Source organism: Phalacrocorax carbo, chromosome 14 (assembly GCF_963921805.1).
Source record: "Phalacrocorax carbo chromosome 14, bPhaCar2.1, whole genome shotgun sequence".
Classification (NCBI taxonomy): Eukaryota; Metazoa; Chordata; class Aves; order Suliformes; family Phalacrocoracidae; genus Phalacrocorax; species Phalacrocorax carbo.
Window position 1 is genome coordinate 6091152 of NC_087526.1, and position 25779 is coordinate 6116930.

Below are 25779 nucleotides of genomic sequence, written 5' to 3' on the forward strand. Positions count from 1 at the left end.
AAACTGGACTAGGGCTTTATGGTCTGTGTTGTACATAACATTCTTCATGGTTATTTTTAGCATTAGGAAGGGATGGGTCTGTAACTCCCCTGGTGGGCAATCACTTTATTCTGAACCCAATGAATCATGCACAGCTGATGCAAGCACCACATCACACACCATGGCTGTGATGTGCCTGCCCCAGCCAGTTCCTGTCCTGACCTCCCAAAACACCCCTGTGCTGTCCTCCACAGGCTGCTGCAAAGCTTATGCCCAGATCCCAGCCCTTGAAACACAAAGATGGTAGCTGGGGAAGAAGCAGCACAACACTTGAGACAGCTACTAAAACAAAACAAGGGGAGAAGCTAACACAGACAGTGGGGAAGGGAATCACTGAAGAAAGTGAAGCATCCAAGGGAAAAAATGCAAAGTCTTTGTCCCTTAATGGGTCACTCATGCTGTTTTATAGCCAGCCACATCATCCTAGGTAACTGAAATCCAAGGAACAGACAGATTTTTTTTTTTTAAATAACAGCCTTAAAAAAAAACAGTAGGTTTATTGTAGGTCTCAAGAGGGGGACAGTATGATTAAGTGGAATGCCTACATGGTGTCTATACAGAATAACCCATCACTTGAGTAAAAAGAAGCAGCTAAGCGGTTGAATTTCATTCATCATGACGTTTTCTTCTGCTTTTTCTTTTCATTTTCTTCCTTTTCTTTTTCGATTTCAGCAACATATTTCTCAATTTCTTCAGGGTTTAGGATCTAAAACAGAAACACAGGTGACCCTCAAGATACAAACACAGCTTAGAGACTGTGTTTATACAGACACAGGTACCCTGTGCAGACACAACAACATTCCTTGGCCACTAATAATAAACAGAAGTATTTGCCAGGACAGAATGTGAGATTAAGGGCTGGGAGTTAATGCAGATCAACAAGGGCAGCATCAGAAAAACCGGCCACAAAGGGAGAAAAGAAACAAAGACTTACCTTCAGCGGCTGTTCCCGCCTCATAACGGCCAGCTCAATGTTCTTCCCACCAGACTGCACAACCTTCACAAAGAGAAGATGTAGCTATAGGCGCCTGTCCATTAATTAATTCTAACAGCCCTCTTTCTAAGACGACCTGGAAGGGAAGAGCTGTGGATGGGGAGTATTCCGCTCCTCAGCTCCAAGCTCCTGCCCCCAGTAGCGGTGTAGCTCCCCAAAAATAAGGGTCTCCCTTCTGGCATCAGTGCACTCGGTGGCTGGTGCAGAACGCCTTGCTCCCACCACCTGACTTTTGATTTTCTATATCTTCAATAAAAAAGGCAAAACATTCTGCATGTGCTTTAGCACATCTCTGCTGCATTTGTTTTAATGCCCAGGACTGAAGTCTGCTTCCCCCCGGCAGAGAGCTTCTGTGTAAGCTACAGCAACTGTTACCAGAAATATTCTGAACCTTGAATTTAATCCCACACGTATGGCCTACAGCAAAGAGTCTTCACAGATCCTTGGATAGAAACCCCTCATGCATGTCACAGGGAAGCATGTGTACTCACGTTTAAGTTGTTAAGACAGACATGCAGAGAAAAGTCACAGGAGGGATTTGAAACAGACTCACCTCAAGAAGAGCCTTGATGACAAGTTTAATAGTCAGATCATCTGTTTCAATGGCTTCATCAGTATAGTTTTTCTCCAGAAATTCACGCACAGATTTGGCTCCTCTGCCAATGGCATTAGCCTGGAAACACAGCGGGGGACAAAAAGATAACGAACGGAAGTTTAGAAAAGACTTCATCTACAGAATAAGCAAGAAATACAAGTTGTGCAATTATATAATCTGAAACCATTTTGTGATCACCACCCCGCATTTTTCAGGAGCCGAATGCATTACTGCCCAAACATCCCACACAAAGACAGTCGTCAGGCACAGGTGGTTTTTTTGGAAAACAGGACAAGATTTCCCAAGTAAAGCCGAACTGCAGACTGCCCTTCTCAGTAAATTTGATCACCAAGGATTTTTGCAGCTGTGAGCCAGCACCATCTGGCCAGTCAGATCTCCTTTCTACACCAGCCTCTCTTTAAAGGAGACAAACTCATGAGTATTTCATCACTTCTCTGCAAGAGACAAAAATCAACTCACCTTCCAAGCATGATAAGTACCAGAGGGATCGGTCTGGTACAGCCGCGGGGTTCCGTCAAAGTCAAATCCCACGATAAGAGCAGAGATACCAAAAGGTCTGCGACCGTTGCTTTGTGTGTATCTCTGAGCAGAAAGAAGAGATGCTTATTTCGGAAGCAGTTCTAAAAGCATTTTCAGAGTAGAAAGCAGGCAGTGTAGAAGTTACAACCAGAAGAGACACCAGAAATATTTTTAGCGGGCTCTTTTACCAATCTACCTGTTAAAGGTAGGATTCCGTGTCTTACAGCAGACCATAACAAGGCACGTAGGAGGCGGTTATTGTTCAAGCCCTGCTCCTCACACCTGCTGAAGTTTGCTGCGTGATCACTGCTATCAGGGGAATGTCTCCTGGCTGGGCAGTGCCAAGCAGCAGAGCAGAGCACGCCAAGGCTGCGGGCCCAGGTGTAATGCTCCGCTTTGACAAGCACACTTAGGAAGCCAAGAGAGGGGATGACAACACCTGAACACAAGGGCAGCTTTCACCAATGATCTGCAACCATCCCATGAGGCGCACGGCACCCTCCGCAGCCACAAGCAGGCTACAGGAAAGCCCACGCCACAGCCCTCCTGCTGCCACTGGGTCAGCAAAGGCGCCGCCGCACCGCATGCCAGAAGCGCCCATGATCAGGGAGGCCTGAACCAGCAGCGTTACCGCAGCTGTGGGAGACTCATGGCACGTAACAGTTTTAGAGACAATCAGGAGTGTGCCAGAATGAAACACACAAAGGTGAAATCACTGTAAAGGAGCGAAGCGGAAGCGATATTCTGCTCTGGCAGGCTAGTGATTATTGCAAGGATTACACCGATATCACCTACACTAAAACATGTCTGTGCATAATTAAACTAGACTTTTTCTAATCCCCACTAGTTGCTGAAAATCAGTTTAATACACAGGCAAATGAATAATTTTATCACAAAACACGGTTGGGCATATTTTGACACTGTAATTAATTTTAAATTCATGAATATCAAATGTAAAATGTATTTAGTACTGCAGTGGTTTGCTCCCCTCTTACCCCTCCCTGCAATGGCTTAGTAGGAAGGAAAAGGAACAGGAGCCATGAGGACTTTTTGACAACAAAACAGCCCCATTGTTAGGAGAGTGAGTTAGAGCTCCAGATTATAGAGAGTTCCTGATGATATCACAGATGTAGTTATGTGGTCCTTACAAGTACTAATTAATTTCTTCATCTTTGGAAAAAAAAAAAATAAAACCAAACAGTAATCAATCTGCCCTTTCTATCACCACATCCCTGTTTCCAACACACACCCACAAGGTGTTTTGTTACGCTCATTTCTACCAGCCAAGCAGAACGAGGCCAGGACAGGCATTTCACATACTTCGTCTGAAGTGCTATTCATCAGGACATACTCTTGAGCATCTCTGCACGGTCCAACATACCTGTTTCAGACTAGCAATGTAACGCGTGATGTACTCCACGGTGACAGGATCTTCCACGGTAAGTCTGTGGCTTTGACACTCCACACGAGCTCTATTTATAACTATTCTGGCATCAGCAGTCAGCCCTGAAATGACAGCGTGTTCTCAGATTCATGCTTCCTACCACAGGCACAAATAAAACAACTAGTCTTGCCCCAAAAGGCTCACAAGGTCAGTGTCAAGAACAATGAAAAAGCAAATGAGAGATCACACTTTCTCACATTTGCCGAGCAAGAACAGCATTTTTAAGGCAACAGAAAGAGGCTCGTGTACCAAAATGAGTAGAGGATTTAGTTTACAGCTTTTGGGTTTGTGAGTTAGGTAACACATGCAATTCTGAACAAGGTAATCAGACTATTACTGACAGGCTGGCAGCAAAATAGCAAAGCCATCTCAATTCTCACACGCGTTACGTTTATTTCATACGCAGTCCCCCCAACTATAAGCCAGCTTTATCTGCACAGCAAGTCTTGCCTAGTTAATGAGGCTATGGCAACGTGATGTTAGTTGACAAAATGAGTACGATCCTTCAAAACTATTTCAAAAGAATTTTATTTCTTATTTTACTTTTTAGCTTATGACGCCATTTTCAACTGACAGCCTTGTTTCTATTAGAGAGCTCTTCTTCAAGCCTGGGAGCCCACTTCACATACCACAACCCTCAGCTAAGGAAGCAAGGCAGCAGCAGTTGCTGAGCCTGTCACTCTGCACGCTAAATCTGAAACCCATGATTTTTGCCAGTTAAATCAGGTCTCCCCTTAAAGCATCAGTAACACTGACACAAAGATTCTAAACTACTTGGAGAGAGGAGAAACCTTCTGAAGTACATGTTCTCTCCATTTAGATCTGTTTTCTTAATTTTCACATCTCCTGTTTAAGATTTAAACATTCGAAATTAAGGCATTTGGAACAGAAAGAATGTGGGACCAGAATAAAGATGCTTCAAATCCAGAGCTGTTTATTCAGGAGGAGTCTTTTGAACCACAACAGAGGAGATTTTTGTTTGTTTTATGCAAGACTGCAAAATTTAGCTATTTTTGCCTTGATGCATGTGGGAAAAGGTCCCCATAACTGACAAGGGTCTCTTATGGCTCCTGTAATATGTATTAATAATAGAATTTTATATATATGATAAAAATTAAGTATTTAAATACACAAAATTTCTTAAGTAGGTATATATAGAAATTTAAATATATCTATTTAAACAGTATGTATCTGTACGTGTGCCAACGACACAGCAGTTCTCAGTCTTCATCTTCACATTAAACCCAGAGGACCTCGGTAACTTTAACACGTATTTCCTCTTGTTAGATCATTGGCGCACTCTCTGTAGTCATCCATCCAGTGGGCTACTCTTATTTAAAGAGGAATAAGCAACCGTGGAAATATGCTCCTTTCCCACAGCCCTCAGCCAGTTATGCTAAGTATTTTGTGCTCTCAGAATCCATAAACACACCCAAAGGTGTTCCAACAACCGCCAAAACCCCTGAAGGGATCATATACCTGCAAAAGCCATGCAGACATTGTCATCGAGAGCACAGATCTTCCGTACAGTTCTTTCATCCTGAAGTTTTGCCACAGACTTCTTTTCCACACCAAGAACAACAATATCCTTCCCTCTCACTCCAACCTTCAACACATTGAATGAAGAAAAAAAAATTAGGCTGTGCCCAAAAGACCTAGTAGTTACAGACTTTACTCCACATTGTAAACACAATTTCAACTTGAAGTCAGTATTTTATTTCCTATTGCCACAATGTGGTGAAAGGACTAATGTAACAAAAGTTGCATTAGATTCCAGGGTGCAGTTTCATAATCAGCTTATACCAGTTTAAATCTGTGTGGCTCCCAAGAGAGATATTCTCACTCCTCTTACCAACTGCTTTTCCCCAACTCTCCCCAATACCAGTATTAGTGTTTCCGCAGCCACAGAACCAGGATCAACAACAAAACCACCTCTACAACTAGTCCTCTGGTATTGCTCAAATCAGAGGCCCAAACCACTGAAGATTAGACCAAGTAAAATCTGCAGGCAGCCTGCCAGTAGCTTGCTTCCTTAAGGTCCTAATTCATACTTTGAGTAGGCCTTTTCCAACATCAGGGAGGGGAAAAAAAAGTGTTGGCCTTTCACACTCATTCCCACTGCTTCTCATAGGGTGATGGGAATAATTTTTTCTTACGGGGTGGCCCTGCAGTTAGCATGTTACAGGTGTTTCCAAAAAACACTGCACTCAACAGGAGACATGACAGAGGTAGACGATATGGCATATTAGCTCCACTTGTACAGCGTTTTTAATTTCTGGAAAAAAAAAAAAAAGAGCCTAATTGGTGCTAAGCTTTGTTACATTTATTCCCATCACAACGGCAGTACACGTTCTTCCAGGTATTTTGTTATTTGGGATTTTTTTTTCTCCTCTCCCCCAAATAAATAAAAACCTCTTCACTGAGCAAAAGCTTGGGACAACTGGAAGGTAGGGAGGCTGAAAGTTGCTTCTCTATGCTTTTAGTGACACGTTTCCCAATCCACCGGGAATCCTGCACATAAAGAACAACGAAACATAGGATCACGGCTCCGCTGCGCCCGCCGCGGCTCTGCTCCCTCTCGGGGACGGCGGCTCGGCCTCCCAGGGGCCGCCGGCGGACGGGCCGTGCGACGGCTGCCGGGGCTGCGGGACGCCGCCTGTGCCGGGCCTCGCGTTCGGGACCTTAATACAGAAAATCTCCGACGTTCCCCCCAAAAAAAGCCACAGCAGCGGCCCGAAACAGAGCGGGGCTCTGCGTGCAGCACGCCTCCCGCTCCGAAGGAAGCGGCGGCATTTAGACCGCTCCAAACCCCGTATTTGGCCCGAACGGCGCCGCCGCGGCCTCAGGGCATCTCCCCAGGGACAGGCCGCCCTTCCCCGCGGGCCCAGCCCCACTCGCGGCGTGTGGCCGGCCTCACTCATGCCGTGGGCCCGGCAGGCCGGGGAGCGCGGCGAGGGGCAGGCCCCATCCCGGGCCTCCCTCCCTCACCGGCCCGGCCGTCCCCTCCCGCCGCGCTCCCTGCGCTCACTCACCGCCGTGGAGCCCTTCTTCACCGCCTCCTGGGCGTACTCCACCTGGAAGAGGTGCCCGTCCGGGGAGAAGACGGTGATGGCCCGGTCGTAGCTCATGGCGGCCGCCCGCGCCTCCCGCCGGGCCGGAACCAGCCGCCGCCTCCCTCAAAACCGCACACTCATCCCCCCGCCCCCCGCCCGCCGCTTCCGGAGCCGCGCGCCATTCCGGCGGCACGCCGACGGCGCCCCCTACGCCAACTCCGTACGCTGCACCCCGCAGCGCGGCGCGGGGCCGGCTGGGAGGTGGGGGGGGGAGACTCCCAGCTACGCTCTTGGCGTAGGGATCCCGTGTTACGCACCCGGCGTAGGCGGCCGCGGCGCTCTGCCCGCGCTGGCGCGCTCGGCCGTCCTACGCAGTTGGCGCAGCTGGCGGGTGCCGGCGGAGGCAGGGGGACGCCGCTCGCCTGTGACAGGAAGCCCGGCGGCAGGGACGCACCATGTGCGGCCGGCGGGGAGGAGGCGGTGGCGGCGGCGGCGGCCGCCTCCCGCCCCCTTCCCCAAATCCCCGCCGCCGCCCCCCCGGCCCGAGGCGGCGGGGCGGGCGGCGGGGCGGGGGCGGCGCGGGGCGGCCGGTGGTGCGGCGGCCGCGGCTGGTTGCGGGGCGCAGAGCGTACCATCTGCGGCGCCCCCCCCCGCGCACTGCGGAGAATCTGTGCACGGCAATAGCGGCCAGATAATAACAATATTATTAGAGCCTGGAACCGATATATTATAGACACATAAAAAAAACCCCACCATGTCGGTTGCCTTTGCTTCTGCTCGCCCAAGAGGCAAAGGGGAGGTCACCCAGCAAACTATCCAGAAGGTAAAAAAAGCATGCTTTTCTACAGACAATTTTAGACATTTATTCCCTCCGAGCTCCCGCAGCTGAGGAAGGAGGCTTATTTCTAGGGCGATCAGGAAAACTAGTGAATTAGCGAGGGCTGCAGAGATGGACAGCTGGAGAGAGAGGTGGGGGAAGGAGGAGGAGGAGGAGGAGGTGGAACAAAGCAAAGGTGTTCAGATCACTGCAAAGAGAGAGCGAGAGGAGGACTTGGGGAATAAACCGGGGTGGCACGTTATCTGCTGCTCGCAGAGGGGGAAAACGCTGCCAGTGATACATCGGGCAATTGCAATAACATCTGCGAATACGTGGTTAATTTCTGATGGCACGTCAGCTTCTGGCCCCCAAAAAACCCAACCTCAAAAATGAATTAAAATAAAATACTGAATTTGCGAGGGGCTTCTTTTGTATTTTTGGATGCAGAATTTTAATCTCTCAGAAGATAGAGGGAGCACCAATCACTGGTATTTCTTCATATACTATCGTTATTATTATTTGTGATGTGTTTATCGATGTTTAATGACAAACAAAGGTTTTGAAAGATGCTCTCTGGAGAGAAGGTCTCCGCGTGGGTCTCCTGCAGAGGCCAAAGCAGAGGGTTCCTAGTTGGGAAGTTATTGTTCCTTATTTCGCAGGGTTGACAGCAGGGACTGTGCCCACACGCCCGACACCCCCTCCCTCCTGCAGAAGGTGACGGTCAGTAAGGAGGAGGCTGGAAATGTCAATAAAGAACATGAATGTTTTTACTTTGACCGCTATTTGTCATTCGTACTTCTACCCCGTGTTCTTTGCGTGTTTCCCCGCCGCGTAGGTATTTTGTTCCTGCGGGGCTGGGTGGTGCGGTGGAAGTGAGGTGTGCGTGTTGGATGTGGTCCATTCGGAAATTGTGACCAGTGAAGAAGCGCCGTTGCTAGTACGGTAGTTTGCCTATCACTGGTGGGTTTTGCAGCCAAACCATTACCTGGTGCCGATTTAGGACTTCTAGGGGAAAAAAACCTCAGTGGAAGAGTGTGACAGACCAGAGGATAAGGCAGAACTGCTGTGAGACAGGCTGAAGAGATGACTTGAATCTCAGGAGGCTGTTTGGAAACTAATCCCGTTTTGTGTGGCTCTTGCAGCACATGTAGTATTGCGAACCAATTAATTTTCAATACCAAAATATTTCAGACTCAGTGGATAAGTTTTTCTCTAACCCCCAGATTGGTTGGGGTTAGGACAGAATTTCATCATTCAGTTAGTTTGTACTTAAAACCATGACGGTATCCACAGACAAAGGGCAGCCAAAGTAGCTGCAGCATGATTTTCAAGACCTTTTCTTTTTGCATATTCATAAACTTTATGGAAGCTTCAGAATGTTATTTCTCTAACAATAATTTGTGAAAACATTTCCCATCTCAGGTACATCTGCTGGCATGTTGTCTGAGGACTGTTCATCGATGGTGGGCTGTTGGCGGTGATTTTCTTTTTGACAGGCAGCAATGCCAAGGAAGAGACTTGCAGGCACAGTGACTCGGTGGGCTTTAGGGTCAAGTACAGAAATGGGGCAGTGAGAGAGGGAGCAGGGGCTGGGCTGGGCACCGAAAAAATCCTCATATAAAGTGAGCATTTTAGAACACATACTGATTTCATTGAAAACCAAGATTATTTTATTTGCATTCGTGATATATAAGCAGCTTATTTTGGTTTATAACCCAATTTTAACAGTCTTTCAAAGGTGTTGTTATTCCAGTACCAACTATTCCTAACATAGATTTCACATGGAGGAAGTTAGAGTTTTTGACAAGACAGCTGTGATGGTGGTGCTTTAAAATAGTTCATCAGATAGCATTTGCAGGGCAGTAAACTTCAGTTTCTTCTGTGTAATAGAGATCAGAACTTGGTCCTTTTTTTCCTGGTAAGTTAGGAAAAGAGCTATTCCTGATTCCTTTTCCAGTAAGCAAAGCATTTTTCCACTAATTGTAGAAGCATAGCCCTTCTCTGCCAAAGATACCTGTAATATTGCTTGGATTCTTGCTGCTGAATACACACCTTAACTGAATGGCAAAATATTGCCAGTGATATCTGTTGCGGAAACTGAAAAGGAGGGATTTATATTCTTTGCTAATTCAGCATACAGAATTTCTACCGACACAGGTGAAAATTCTGTACAACAGTGAGTACAAATCATGAAACAAAGAGCTGCATCAGGCAGGAGTATTTTCTCTTAAAATGGGATGCTGTACCCAGGTTGCCATGTGAGCATAGGCACGCATTCAGGAGGAACATGGATCCTTGACTGACACAGTTCTGACCTTCCCCGTCAGCATTCGAGAGAGCGGCCTGCCGACCTGCCGTGGCAGGCCACAGCAACGCCCCTGCTCCTCAGAGCCTCGCTGACTCGAGCCACAGGGGACCACTGCGAGTGCCGGCAGTCAGAGCCCGTGATGGATGAGGGTGTCCAGCAAAGTTGAGACCAACTTGCACATCGCAAGCAAGAAGCAGGACAAGCTGAGTTCTCTAAGGGTGTGACTAGCTAGATGTTAAGCGCATCAGAAAGACTCTCCTGCACATTTTCCTATAATCAAGCCCTTTGTTTGCATCCGAACAGGTCAAGAATTTGTTCTGGTCAGAACACGTACCTACATAGATTAATGAACGTTTAACTCACATGAAAACATGTATTCTTTCCTCAAGAGGTCTCATATCCTGATGACACAGTGGTTCAGAGGCCCAATCTTGCAAGCACTTAATAGCAGCAGTACCTACAAACTGTATTTTGTAGAGAGTTTTCGCCAGAGGCAAATCTAAATTTGTAAACACTGTTGTTATTTTTCCATTCATTTGCCCGCAGGAAGCTTGCCCTATTCACAAGAAAGCTGGGTGAAAGAGACAACCTATCATATTTGAAATTTTAAAACAAGTCAAGGGATATTTTAAGCTTTTAATTGTATTATAAGTTCATTAAATAAAGGTCAGTGGTCATTTTGTTCAGGAGCTCTGATCTTCTTGGAAGAAGTCAGTCACTAAAATTTACTGAATGAAGCTAAGCTAGCAACCAGTGATATGCATAAATTAATTGATATATAATTACGCTGTGTTTTCATTTCAAGTCCTCCCCATATGAGAACTGAACTACCCCAAAGGACATATTGGGATGTAATTCTCTTAAATGTTGTTTCAGTAGATCCAGTAATGCAAATTTTATACTTCATCACGTTCATTTCTCTGCACACGCTAGTCCTGTGGAGGAAAACTAGTAGGTTTAAGTTGTTTGAAAGTAAGTTTCTATTTGAAATCAGGCGTGTTAGTAAAATCTGAAGTTTTGGAAAGGGTCAGGTGATATTTTAGGAGGAGGCAGAGGTATTGCATAGTGAAAGCGTTTTCCTTCTTCAGCATAAAAATCTATCTGCCATTTAAGGACCAGAAGAGGTAAGTCCATTAATTCTTCTGTTTGGGTATTTCAGCTAACCCCTTTAAAGATAACTGTTCGTAAATGAATGATTTGAGAAGCACAACCTTGTGGCTCAATAATGTGTAGGTACTTTGTAATGTCCCAAGGCAACAAAACTTCACAAAACACCATCCAGTGCAAAGAAGGGTGAATGTGGAGTGCCAGAGAAACACTGGACGTTAATACAATTCTCATAGTAACGTGTTTTGATCGTATTTCTTTTATGCAGATGCTAGATGAAAATCACCACCTAATACAATGTATTATGGATTATCAGAGCAAGGGGAAAACTGCAGAATGTACTCAGTGAGTATTGTGAGTTTTGGAGTACGTTAGAAATTTTTGGTGTACTTTTTCTCAAGAACAGGACTATGAACAGTTCTGTTCACGGATCACTGAGACAATAGTTGGACTGGTTTTTTAGATCCACTTGTATTAAGAAATGTATATTGTTCTTGGAAGAGAGTTTTCTTCTGAAGTATTTGACTATTTAGAATTTACAATATTTTTAACAGATCATTTATTAAAATAATTATAACCATTTATGGTTATTAGACCATTTGCTCTATGCAGATTCATTAAATACAAGTACAATCGTGCAAAGTTAATAACACATTTTCATCAGAAAGTAATTCAGTGTTCAGGATCAGCCACGTGGTTATCTATGGCTAAAACAATATGCATGTAGACATACCAGTTTGTACCACTGCTTATGATTCCAAATCCTGAAAGCAAAATACGTTTATAAACTTCAGGGGTTAAATGTCAGTCAGGAAGACCAGCCAATCTGCCCCATGAACGGTCAAGTCATGGGGACAAACCCAGAAAGCTGTACTTTCAAAAAAAAATTGTCTAAAAAAGATACCTTTGCTAAAGAAGTCATGTCTCCGTTCTGGCTTAATTTTTGCCACTTTCCCACTTCCCAGCCATTTTCCCTGTATCAGAAGAAAACTGCTAAAAAGGCATTTTCTCTTGCTTTCTCAGAACCCTCCCTGTTTCCAAAAGTTTGACTTTTCACTTGGCTGGGTGGCACAGCTGTTAGTTTGCTTTGGATGCTCTCCTGTTCTTTGTTATGAGCTTTTCCAGTTCATCGAGAACTGTGAAGAAGCATAAATGGTTCTGGTGGTGCTTACTTGAGTAAACACTCCAGTTAGAGCACTCTTGAAAAAAAATCTTGCTCCTCCTAGCTTCCCAGGGCAAACAGGTTTTGGTTCTTGGAGTTGTGGAATTTCATTACTACTGGGACCCTTGTTAAATAGAGGAAGAAAAAGAGTTTAATTGTTAGAGCAGCTGAGCGGGTGTCAGTACTCAAAGACTGAGGTCTCAGCTTCACAGTTCACTCAAAGGCAAGTGTATTTTACCTCTCCCTTCCCCCAGGTTTAGCCATTTGTAAGAGAGGTGTTGAAAACACTGATCCTTGATGGAAAGCCTGACAGCACAGATACAGGTCATTGCTATTGCTGTTTATTATGACAGATGAGAAGTGGGTTAATATAATTTAACTAATCATTTGTAAATAGCAAATTAAAAAAAAAGAGGTTTGGAATTTTCTGTATTGTTAACACTTTCCAAATAAGTTTTACTCCTTATTCTGTAGATACCAACAAATCTTGCACAGAAACCTGGTTTACTTGGCAACAATAGCAGATTCTAACCAGAATATGCAGTCCTTGCTTCCTGCCGTAAGTACCCGTGCTACCGTCACATACATTTACTATGCCAGAGGTCAATGTTTGATTCTGTCACTGATCATTGTCAATAAACCATTTTTAGTATTTGACACCTAAAAATTTTGAAGGTGTTAAGTAGGCCACTAAACAAATCAAAAGCTACTTTTGCTGTGCTTAAAACACGTTCTTTGGGACATTTGTGTTAAACTCTTGTCTCTGTAGCTAAAGGTCTATATACTATAAATGGTGCAGTGGTACAGATCTGAACAGGCTCCATTCATTCCAGGTTCATTATTCTTTACCTATTCTTACTGTATGCTTTACTCAGGAAAAAAATGCCACTGTTTTATGTAAAAAAATCTAATTCAGCATTTGGGCATTGATTTGGCTTTAAACACTGTGTTATTCTTGCTAAATGGATCAATTTTGGCGGTATCACACATAATGTAAAATACAGCATCGCTTTATGCTTGACAAAGGTCAGTTTGTCAGCACGCTTCTGTATTGTCTTTGCCGATGCATATCCCCTCAGCAGTTATGTTCTGACCAGAACAAAATGAAATGCATGTACGTACAGAAGAATGGGCACAGAAGCCAGACTCTATTTTAAGCATAATTTTAAGATCTCCACTGTGCTGTCTGCCGGCTTCTCTGTATCATCCTGAATGTCATCCGCACATCGTAGTCAGACCACAAAAGGGTTACACAAGCAAGCCCCAAAAGTGAAGGAAGCACATATTTGGTTGAGGCAGTTTTTTAGTCATAGTCAGGCTAACTTGGGGGTTATTATTTTTTCTAATTAAAACCTAACCAAAAATTTGCTTCTCCTTGTTATTCGCAGCCACCAACGCAAAACATAAACTTGGGCCCAGGAGGAATGACTCAGAGTGCATCCAGCCAATCTCTCCATTCACAGAGCAATCTCAGCGATGCAATTGGGACGGGCCTTCCTCCTTCCTCCCTCATGCAGAGTCAGATTAGCAATGGTGAGCTTCGGTCCCCTTTGTGCTGCTTTGCTGTTGCTTGGCAACAAAATCATTAATGCAGAATATACTTACAGAGCTGTAAAAGACCTCTCCTAACTCACCTTTCAGGCATATGGGGATTCCAGGCACATGCTGAAATCATCACAAAATGGCTACAGCCAGTAATGATGTTGGCTTCTGCAGGGACTCCAGTCTGCTTAGTATTTCTGTAGGGAAAATTAAAAACATTTTCTTAAAAATGAGTAATGAAAATCACCAAGTAAAGATGCATCCAAGTTTTTAGTAAGAAAAATTATATATTGTGGTATTTTTCTCTTGAAGGTGGGGTTGGCCAGGGTAAAATGGAATTGCTTGAATGACTAACCACACAACTGAGCCTTTACATTGCAAAGACCTTCCTGCAAATTTTTGCCTTCTTAAAAATAATTTGGTGTTGCATCAGTCTTTGTCCTCTACAGAAGCTTGCAGAGATTGTGCTACATAGCCAAAGAGTCTGCACAGACATTTCATGTGAATAAGATGTCTATTTGGTTTTGTTTGTGCAACTAAAAGGAAATAATTGAAAGACAAAAGATTTTTTTACACTGTGCATTTTATAGTATGAATAATCTATTTCTTTATCTTGTAGTTCATAGTTATTAGTTGTTTCTGTGGGTCTTTCCCAGAGTGACAGAGGGAGAAAACAGTTTCTATAAATAGAAGTATCTGATTGTAAAATCACAGGCTTTGGCAGGGGAACTCAAGAGCAGATGCAAGCCATGAAACTACTTCTGACTTTCTAAAAATCCATTTGCGGTCAAGCTGATAGTACCTTTTAAACTAATGGATGAGGAACCCACTTTAAACAGTTACAGCTTGTAAAGTAAACTTACTACATTTATCTGGGCCTTCTTTTTGAAAGATTTATTACCTAGTATAAGTATTATAATAAGTCAGTCAAAACATTGTTTTGTGTTATGAAGAATCTACATTTTCAGTGTTAGTGTTGCTGGTTTTTTCTTATTTGCTCCCCAAACTCCAGTTCTTTTTCGTAATTTAGTGCTGACCGATAGAACCAGACTGGCAGTCCCAAAGACTTGAGTCACCCACAGAACAGAAGCAGCCAGGGCAGTTTACCTCATGTTGCTCCAACCCAGTGCTAAAACCCAGCCTGAGCTCTGGGGGTCTCAGGGTAGTTCATTCTCTGCCCAGTCACTGAGACCCTGTCACCTGGGTAGTGCCAGGTGTTTTATCATGAAAATACCAGTCCACTGGAAACCAGACTGAGGCCGTAGCTGCACTTCAAAACGAAGGCGTGACTGGGAACGCAGCAGCTTGCTTCTCCCGAGCAGCCCAGGTACCAGCAGCAGTGATGGCATGTGCCCTGCTGCTAGAGCCTGCTGGGAGAATGGGACCCTCACAGCCCTGGGCTTCGGGACCCTCCCCTTGGCTGCCAGGCTCTACCGCCGCTGTCTCTGTGCCAGCTAGAATCAAGTTAGCACAGTGATGCTGTACGACACAGCAGTCTTGATGTGCAGATAGACTTCGAGACTGAGAAATTATTTCACGTTGGTGAACAGTGTCGGACAGCGCTTTTTTGGAAATTAGGAATAAATATGCACAAACAACTCAATATATGGGCCCTAGTACTTATGAAGATTTCTCATCTAACGGCAATAGAGATGCAAGTCTGGAATGAACAGGTACAGCATTGTAATAGCGGGAGGAACAGGGAAGAAGATATAGAAGCTACTACATTTTAGTCTTTAACGTCCTTAGTCAGGACTTCACTAGGTAATTCCCGACATGCATGGTAACTCTCTGTCGTGGCAGCTAGGTCAATTGTAATGATGGTTCTGTTGATAGGAACAAGTTAAAAAACAACCCACTGACATTTCCAGTAATCCACCATTCCCAAGTCAGTGATTCTTCATGCCACAGCCCTTCAGGCAAACCCAATAGATTCAATAAACCAGCCAATGAAACTCAGCTGCCTCAGGACAGAATTGGGCCCAACTGAGAATTTTCACTGTTCAGAAATCATGAATGAGCCCTTTCAAAGAAAAACCCAACTGCCTTAGGTTCCTGAAAGTATGAAAGATATTTAATGCTTTCTATTTATCTCATTGTTTTTTATTTAAACACTTTTGGTTTCCTTATTTCTTATTCTTATTTCCATAGTCCTCATATTTTCCCTTAGAATCACAAATTAGCAAAAACTTTTTTTTTTTTTATGAAAGGCCAAGATTCTCTACGTTTTCCCATGCAAATACAGCAAGGTTTACCAGCAATTGCTCCACTCCATCTCCCACTCAAAGCAACTGCTAGCTGCATTCAAATACCATGTGGTCTCGTGTTGCACAAGTAGAAGCATCAGCTTGACAGGACATACAAAACTAGCAAAACCCAGGGCTAGATTGACCTGGCTCCACTGATTTCAGTAGAGCTGGCTCTCTTTATCTCTTGTTGAAAATGCTGCTTGCATCTCTCCATCAGAGGAAAATATAATAATCTCCAGTAAATTTCCTCATTTTGATGTCTATAAAAACCATTAAGAGTAATTAATGAGGTTTGTACTAAGAGAATTAGACACAGTTTTCAGAGGCTGTAGATACACTTAATAACCATGAATTAAAATATCATTATCTAAACATTACAGCATAATTCTGTCTCTTCTAGGGATTCTGCATGTCTTCCATTCTACCTAAATTAATTTAGATTGACAACAATACAGCTGAATTTAGATAGACAACAATACACACTATCACAATTTAGATAGTAACAATACACAATGAGAACAACTTTCCAAAACTCATTCATAAAAGCATTTACAGCAACAAACAGCAAAAAATAAGGACCAGATTCTCCCCAATTTTAGTTACTCAACAGCAATAGACTTTTTAAAAAAATAAGCATACTGCCAGGATACTTTCAAACCCGGGGTATAATTGGAGCAGTCTGATAATTACATATGGTGATGTTGGGAAGGGAGTACTGTAACAACAGGGATTATGACGGTGACTTGGAAAATTTACCTTCCAGAAGTCCGAGGTACTTTCAGTCAAACTTCAGGAAAGGGAGGGACAGGCTTGTCCTCTGAGGAGAGGGTCCCTTGGTACTTTCTAAGCCCCAGCTGAGAAGGCTAGTTTGTTATAGAGGAACCAAATTGTTGCAGCAATGTGCAAAGCGTTTCTCAGCTGCTCCTGTGCCTTCCCATTGTCACCATCCGTGTGAAGGGGGAAGAGGAGTCAGCAGCAGGACAGGAGGAAGCAGAGGACAAATTTCAGAAGGCCGGGATGTTTCCAGAGTCCACGTATTTTCTGAAGTGTCTGAAATTACTGGCATTTGTTAATTCTGCTGCCTGTGAGGAACTGGTGGTAGGGCATTGCTGCTGGTTTTGTTCTCCCTGTCCGCAATTCTGTACAGCCTGGATTCGGCTGCCAGGAGGAGGAGGATCACTCTAACTGTGCAGTAGGCAGTTTTAATTTGTCTGTAGACAGCAGGGAATTTTAATAATGAGGATTTTTTTTGTTTTGTTTAGCCTTATCATAAGGTATTTTAGAAAGGCCGCGAGGGCTTTAATGCTCACTGTACGTTGCCAATAATAGCACAGATTTTCTTGTTGCTCTCTTTAATTTTTCTAGGTCCTAATCACGTGTCTATGCAGCAGTCAGGCCAGAACACTATGCCCACGACCTCTCTGAGTATGACTGTCAGCAGTCATGGAACTGGGCCTGGTTATAGCCATACAGTGCCTGCATCTCAGAATGTGCCAATGCAAGGCCAGGGGTCAATAGGCAATTATGTCTCTCGAACAAACATCAACATGCAGTCTAATCCAGGTAAACTCCCTCTTCCTCCTTCTGGGCCAACTTGACTTTTCAGTGACCTCAGAGGTTTACCACACATGAATTTGTTCTGTAAATATTTTCTGTAGACAGGGACAAACATACAAGAGGAAAAGACAGCTTTAAGACATCTCTGAATTTCAAGGTGTCAGGCACCAGCGTAAGTAAGTCAGAACAGTTTCAGACTGGCTTTAACTTATATCGACTTGCTCTGGTTTGCAACGAGTTGGGGAAAAGAGGGTTAGCTAAAAGTACAGCAGCACTATCTGATAGCCCCTGGCAGCAGATCCCACAACCATGGGGGGGGATCTGAGAAGCACCTTTATCCTAGCTGAAAGAGCCTGCCAAAGAGTATTACACATTTACTGTTTGAACATTACTACCCCATTTTTGTTATTTTACCGATACTTCACACGGCTTGCAGAGCATAGAGAGACTAGCAGACAACTCAGAATTAATCTCTTAATTTGTAAAAATGGTTGCTGCTGAGTATTGACTGGGATGTCCAATGCTTAAGAATTCTTCCCGACAATACAAAATTTAGAGATCAAATAAATCCTAGAATGTCAGTTTATTTAAACTGTATAATCACCAGGTATATAATAAGATGGAAGTAGAAGAAAGAGTTGATTAGAAAAGAAATGCAGCAATGAATTAGTCAGGAGGTAGAACAAATAACCATTCTTATTTCTTTCTTTAATCCTACTGTAATAAGGATTACATTCTTTTAAACAAGCTAACAATAATCAAAGCTAGATGTATTTTTAAATGTCTGACTGAAGCAATGGCAAGAACTGACCATGTTAATAACATCCTTTCTGGATTACAGTGGAGAAGAGTTAAATTCATGTAGTAGGAAAACATCTCCCCCTGTGGAAAATTCACAGAATTATCAGGACGCATTAGTTGAAGGCTTTAACTTGCTTCTAAAGAGACTAGGGAGAGAACTGACACATCCTTTTAGAAAACAGTATTTTCCATGTACGTTGTAGTCTCCATGATGCACCAGCAAGCAGCAACGTCGCATTACAACTCGGCGCAAGGAGGGAGCCAGCATTACCAGGGGCAGTCCTCCATTGCCATGATGAGTCAGAGCAACCAAGGCAACAGCATGATGGGTCAGCGACCAATGGGCCCCTACAGAGCTTCACAGCAAGGTAAAAGCTATTACTAGATTATTGATGTAATTATTATCAGATTGATGATATCCAGTCTGTCCTGTAGGGTAGGTAAGTAAAAAAAATTGCCAACTCACATGTACAAACAGGGAATCCCATCTGAGAATGCCAGAAATCTCGAATGGTGGAAGTATCGTGACAATCAGATGAACTTTAACCTATTTTCAAGATTTACCTATGTAATTATTTCAGGTGTTTAGAAAAATAATTCTGTCTAAAAGGGATCATATATCTCTAAAGAAGCCACTGAGAATCTTTTTGGTTCTTTCAAATGGTGTTGGATCAGCCGTAGTACGGCACAGTTAACAAGGAGCACATTTCTGCAAAGAAGATACAGTTTGCCAGCAATTAGTACAAAAAATTAGGCCAAGGAAAGGAAAACACCAGAGGATAACTACCATGCTCTAGGACCTCTGGAAAAAAGTTCTAAGAGGTAATAAAGCTGCTAGACTGATTCTAACATAAACTGAACTTTGCTAGGAAACAAATTAATATATTAATTAATGTGTTCTTGAGCATGGAATAATTTCCTGTGCTTTCTAATAACTCAGATCAGTAGACAAAAAGTAGCAATTGCTTTTGGTATTGCCACAGAAGTGAGTGTGTTTGGGACCTGTTACTGACAGTTGTGTAATTTCAATTTCAACCAGCTTTTTCTCAGAATATACATTTATTTCCTTTTTCTAGTGAGCAAAACATCTTTGAAACTGCTCTCAACATACATAGCTTGTTTAGCTATCTGTTAGCTGTTTTCTTAAAAATAAATTAGATAAGAAAAAAACATCCCTTAGGAGTCCTCGGGCTCAATTTGCTCTCTCTTGCCTCTGCCTTGCAGGTTCCTCGCAGCAGTACATGGGTCAGGAAGAATATTACAGTGAACAGTACAGTCATGGACAAGGCTCATCAGAGCCTATGAATCAGCAATATTATCCAGACGGTAATTGCTCTGAGCTGTAGTCTCTGTAATAGTGCTAAGGCGTAGACCAGCATGACCGCCACATCCGAGGGCATGGCAAACCCATTAGAATTCGTTTCCCATTTACATGCTAGAGAATTCCAGTCCCAGGCCACGGGAGCCTGGTACACAAACATACACATCAGTGCACCCTGCTATCCAACCTGCTTCAACAAGAGCACAAAGCCAAGTTTGGATTAGTAAATACAAGAGATCTATCTATAGGTGTGACTTCCCTTGCCATGTATTTGCCCTCCTATCTAAGCATCTTGTATTTTCCCTTAGCCTCATCTTTGTGCATAAGCAGCTTCATAATATAGCACTCAACAATATATCTATAGTTATATTAACAATGTATCTGATAAATCTTTGCAATTCCTTGTAGGACATGGTGATTACGCCTATCAGCAGTCATCCTACACTGAGCAGAGCTATGACAGGTCATTTGATGACTCTACACAACACTATTATGAAGGAGGTAGGGAAATATATTGGCAATCTTTGTAAACCAAAGCTCTAATCCCCTAAAATACTAATGAAATACCTGAGAAAATGTAAAATAGGACTTGTAATTTCTGCATCACTAACTGCTAGTTAGCTATTACTTAAGGAGTGTCCAGGAAATTGCATTTAGCTATGTATAGCATTTTGTATACCACGACTACAGCAGACTGTGCGCACAGTGCCACGTCAGTAACTGGACTGCGAGGCAGTCGTGCTGTGCAGCCTCGTGGGATCACTAACAACTCGTGCGTAGCCTCAGATCCGTCAGAAAAACAACCCTCGGTTGTAGCTGAGGCAGGTGGAATTATAGCTATGGATAGGGAACTTTTTTTTGCAGTAAGAGAAAAGACTTCCAGGACATTAGTATCCTCTACTCTTACAAAACCATTTAACAAACATTTTATATACTGCAAATAAAAATGGCCGTATTAACATAAACAATTATGCTGACAAAGGTAAGCTAACATGCTTGCAGTTAGAAAGGGGGTTCAGAGCTGGAAAAAAATGGCAACCGTAAATGGAAATTTCTCTAAAGTAGTAAAGCTTACTGGTTAATTCCAGGTCCAACTTTTTTTAATATGACTTAATTCACCTTGCAAATTGTGAAAAACAGTGGGTTAAATGAAACTAACCTTTGAAAATCACAAATACTATGCATTTTCAATTCTACCAATAAAAAAAAACTGTCAACAGTAGTACGTCAGTAAATTCAGTGATCCTGTTAAGGTATCTGAACTCTAAATTAACTGCAAAATATTAACTTAATTATGAAACAGCGAGGTGGCTTTTAGGAAAAGCGATGGCGTCTGTATAGTCTGTGTTCATTTTGTTGTTTCAGGATACTGCAAATGGAATTTCCATCATAGGTGTTTCAAAAAATACCAGTAACAACTAGATAAGTTGTCTTTCTGGGATATGTGAATAAACGTCATTATCTGGAAGAAAATTGGCTATCTACCCTGGCACCCTTATCTTCGTGACTCTGTGTCTTTCTTCTGAAACACTTCTGGGGTAAAAATACCCCTTTGGGGAAGAGGTTGTTTGTTTCTGTAGTGATGTGTATAAATAAACAACTCTCTCCTGTTCAAAAGAACTAAAAATCACTGAAGAAATAAACATCCTGATTGGCAAAATATCATCATCTACATCTGAAAAGAGTACCAATGCTCCTTAGGCCTTTGTTTTCCTTATGGACCACAGGTACAGCTGCATCATCTGTAACCAAACTATTTCAATTTTTCCCGCTTTAGGAAATTCTCAGTACAGCCAGCAGCAGGCAGGATACCAGCAGGGAGCTGCACAACAGCAAACATATTCCCAGCAGCAATACCCAAATCAACAAAGTTACCCAGGACAGCAGCAAGGATACGGTAAGAAAATGGTCACTGACCGGTCAAACATTTGCAATGCTTCATCCTGATGCCTCCATTCCTAAGCTAAAAATGCTGTGAACTATTTCCTTGATTAACCTTGGATAGCCACGTATCAAAACTAGCCAAAGAGCATCGCCTGTAAAGGGATCCTGGGCAGTAACATACGTTAGAATAGCACTGCATTCCGTACTCTTACGCTAGCACCCTGAATCCCTCTCTCTTTTGAAAGAAAATTAGAAAGTTAGAAGATACACTTTTGCCTCACGCTGACTTCCTGGTAAGTGTCTGCAGGAGGTGACTGCCTGGATTCTCTGGCCTCCTACACATCTTACAGTTCTGCAGCCGGCATGGAAAAATAACATCAACGGTCCAGAGAATCACTACTCCCTCCCTTAGATCTCTTGCAACATCACAGGGGTTTTATTCCTTGGTGAGGGACTGAGGCGAAAGGGAAAAAGTGGAATTGCTTTGAACATGCAGCTAACACTGGCGCAGGGCATCCGAGCCCTGCAGGTCACCGGTGGCAGATCTCCCCGCTGCCAGCAAAAGAATCTGAGACTGATGGCTGTCTCTGAGTTTTCTGACTGATTGGAGCCATCTTGTATGTATCATTAGCCTTTGGGAGAAAGAAACCATTTCGGGTTGTTTAGTACAAAAACAGGGTACGGAGAGATTGGTATAATCTAAATACTAGCCTCAAGGCAAGGGATTTCTGCTGCATCTCCCAAATGTGATGGTATTTGACCTTGACCTGGCAATGTTAACCAAACCTGATAACTTGATGTTGATATAAACAGCAAATACATTTTCAAAATGTAACATCTTATGAAAGAGAACCTATATGCCTAAAAAGTTAATTAAACTATTAATGCCTGACTCTGCATTGCCAGTAGATAGTTTGGACTACTCAAACCAGACATATTCTATGAAATTAAACCCAAATTCAGTTTATGATGTTAAAATCTGGCCTCCTCTTTCTAAAGGTTCTCCTTCATAAAAATCCACCACTAATGCTAAAAAGTAAGTGCACATAGCAGTCTATACACAGAATATACAGTCCCAAATAAAAGGAAATAAATATCCCCATGCAGTTGTGTATCTGATTTATGTGGGGTTTTTTAATTATCTCTACGTGCAAGAGATTTTGTAGGTTCTGCCTGGTCAGCAGTGCTTATGGTGGCACAGCCAGATTGAATAGGAAGTTAAACGTGCAACTGTCACTAAAATAAAGGTCAGGTGGCTTTGCGTATAGGTAATAACTGAGCTGTGCCAATACAGATTTCAGAGAGGCGAATCACTTCAAAGTATATCACATTTTCTGAGCAAAGTTTAAAACCTGAATGGAAGTTTACACCGCTGCAGCTAGATCACTATTAGTTTTAACGCTTTCTAGCGTAAAGCTAGAGAGGAGATCTAGGGGAAATTTACTCACAGTTCATACTCACAGAGCTTACTTTGTTCCCATCATGTTTTACATCACGTTAGTGGTAAGAACTCCCCCTAGCAAAGCAAGCCTTAGTCATAGATTTCTCTGTCTGCTCAGGTCCTGCGCAAGGAGCCTCGTCACAGTACTCCAGCTACCAACAGGGGCAGGGGCAGCAATATGGAAGTTACAGAGCTTCTCAGACAGGCCCATCTGCTCAGCAACAGAGGCCTTACGGCTACGAGCAGGTAAATCGTCTAAATCTCTGCTATGAAAGGCAGATTTAGCGGTTAGCTCGGCGTATAAATCTGTCTGATAATTTGGTGCAGGCATATAGGTGATACTTCAGTGGGTCTTTCAAAATTCATAGACCAAAAGAAATTGCCTAACTCACGGTTTGTAAACCCCTGATATATTATTTTCTAACAATTTTCTTTCTCTTTTTTATAGGGACAATATGGAAATTACCAGCAATAAAAGAATACGATCCTGTGTCCAATTCATTTCAATAGTATCTCCATCTTTTGAACTGGATGTACAGGCAGTTTTGATTAATTGTAATATGTTGGTTACCCCTTAGCACAAAGCAGCGTCTGTATGTGAACAGTGTTCATTTCATGCTGGATATGAAGCAGTGCACTACTGGTAACAAGACAATGCTTTAATGGTTTGATATTTGGTGCTGTGTATAGTACTGTATGTTGATACAATGCAGAAGTTTTTCATTTATCCCCTCCCCATTCTTGATGTTTCTAAATAGCTTTAGGATCATTTGATCACAGTTGTGCCCCGTTCTGGAAAACAGCCAGGTTATCCTGCAGTCTGGCTCAATACCAAGCCATGCAGTCATATCTCAGTCCAGGGAGGTCCCTGTGGTAGGTTACTGATCTTTTTTTAACTGAATGCATTGAAGATTACCTGCCAGCTTCTGAAATCCATGGCTGTTAACTGTACTTAAGAATAAGGGGATGGATACATTCCTTATGTGAAGACAGTTCTATGCTGTATGATAAAAATAAAATTAACTGCAACTTCTGCAATACCTACCAGGGCTAACTACCCAAGCCTTAGAATTCAATAATCTGCATAAGCCCACGTTTCCGTTGTAAAAGGTACAGAAAGAGGTTCAAAACCCATATTCAAGGAAATGTTAATCACTAGAGGCACTTTTTATACATCCACGTGAACTAAGGTATTTCTATTGTGGAAAGAAAAATAGAAGGGAGCTCTGAGATCTGCAGTGTCAGCCTACTAGACGTCAATATTGCTTCATGTTGTGCTCAGCTGAGAAAAACATCTGGCAAAACTTCAGTCTTAAATATGCTACTCCAAATTTTGTAACTTGAATATATATTTTCATGCCAAATTTTGCAAGCAGGTAGCTGGCATCCTTCTTTATTTCTGATTCTTCCATTGCCCTTGCTTAGATTTTCCAGCAAGCATTATAACCATTGTCAAATCTTTTGGTCGACTGTTCTTACAACTCATCACTTTTATTTTTCTCTTGTAGCTTGACAGAAATAGTTCAGAAGAAAAAAAAAATCCATCTTTAATGCAGATAAGCTACTAAATTCAGCTTTGTGAAACAATATTATGCATATAGAGAGGGGAACTATTAATGGGGTCAGCCAGTGAGAGAATACCTATAGAGGGAGAATTTAGAAATAAAATCTAGTGGTATGTAAAAGCCAGTATGAACAATGTAAGTCACTTCTATTCAGTTTTATATGTTCCTATAAAGTGTTGAAAAAACACACTTTTATAAGTGCTGAACAAAATACCATGTCCAAACTTCTCTGAGGCAAAAGGCTAGGCTGACTATACTCCATGAGCATTTTTTAATATGAGATTAATTGCAAATTTACAGTATAAACACACCCTCTGTAGGATTTTCTCCTTTTCTTTGTCTGAACTTGTGTATTTATGGGATTTCAAGTTCTAGTACCTTGTATTTTCAAAAACCAAGACCACAAGGAAAATAAAACGTCTCTCCATTCATTACCTGTTTTTTTTTCCTGTAGAGGAAAGTCTTTAACTGGACAGCTGAAGAGTTTACGAAGTTGTCCAAGCACTGCCCTTCCTACAGTAATAATTTTAATTACTGATAAAATAGAAGACTTTTTTCAGTCAGTCCGCATTTCTCTCATCTTTCCTGCTGGTGTTTTCACACAAATAAGTACTCTCGAATAGCAAGGAACAGAAAAGAAGTAAGATTGTTTTCTTTACAATATATTAATATTACAGGTAGCCAGAAGAATGCAATATTGCTCTTTGCCAGCTTGGAAATATGCCTTTTGTGTGGTTTTTGAAAGTGCTGAAATACTTCTGGGAGAATTTGAACAACACTTAAAATGAAACAGCAACATTACATCAATCTGAAATGTCTTACATTAAGAACTTCTTGAATGTTGTGTATATAATGTATTTGAAAGAGCACTTTGGAAATAGTTTGTACATTTATTTCCTAATTTATACATGATTTTTGGTGTTAATATTTCTAACTGTTAATAACAAAATGTTTATTTAATGTGTTGTCCATTTTTATGTATTAATGTGGAAACAAAGTGATGCCAGCATTTTGACTTATTCCATTAATTGTGTCATTTTCTGTTTTGTAATACAGAATGCTTGAAAATTGTTTAGGTTAAAAATTATCTGGAAATGAAGTTGGTGGTACTTTTCTTATGACGCAGACTTTTGAACGGAAGCAACAGATAAAGGGATCCTTTTGAGTTACACCTTCTCCCCTACACTTTATAGTTATATATGACGAAAGCTCGTCCCAGCTTTCGAATTACTTGACAGGCAAAGCCGGGGCGCTGTGTGTGCGGAGCGGGTGTCCGTCACTCACCGCTCACCTCAGAGGTACCGCGCAGCAGGGGACAGGCGGCCGCTGACTGACGGCGCAGGAGGGACCCCCGGGGGCC

General features: G+C 42.6%; 2 protein-coding genes across 3 annotated transcripts; one reads left to right on the plus strand and one right to left on the minus strand.

Moving 5' to 3' along the window:
- Positions 1-518: 518 nt before the first annotated feature.
- PSMA7 (proteasome 20S subunit alpha 7) lies at positions 519-6810 on the minus strand. The gene is made up of 7 exons (XM_064465357.1): positions 6645-6810; positions 5092-5218; positions 3550-3674; positions 2109-2231; positions 1587-1706; positions 974-1036; positions 519-745 (listed from the first exon to the last, which is right to left on the minus strand). Exons 1-7 carry the CDS (start codon positions 6738-6740, stop codon positions 653-655), a joined length of 747 nt encoding a protein of 248 aa, XP_064321427.1. The 5' UTR covers positions 6741-6810; the 3' UTR covers positions 519-652.
- A 350-nt stretch (positions 6811-7160) lies between these two features.
- SS18L1 (SS18L1 subunit of BAF chromatin remodeling complex) lies at positions 7161-25438 on the plus strand. Of its 2 annotated transcripts, XM_009502472.2 has the most exons (11): positions 7161-7488; positions 11166-11242; positions 12534-12618; positions 13448-13592; positions 17216-17413; positions 18412-18576; positions 19433-19534; positions 19938-20030; positions 21307-21426; positions 22973-23100; positions 23303-25438. In XM_009502472.2, the coding sequence occupies exons 1-11, from the start codon at positions 7420-7422 to the stop codon at positions 23327-23329; spliced, it is 1209 nt and encodes a 402-aa protein (XP_009500767.1). In that variant the 5' UTR covers positions 7161-7419; the 3' UTR covers positions 23330-25438. The 2 variants fall into 2 exon arrangements, with proteins under 2 accessions (XP_009500767.1, XP_064321423.1); XM_064465353.1 differs by lacking the exon at positions 17216-17413.
- The last annotated feature ends 341 nt before the right edge of the window (positions 25439-25779 follow it).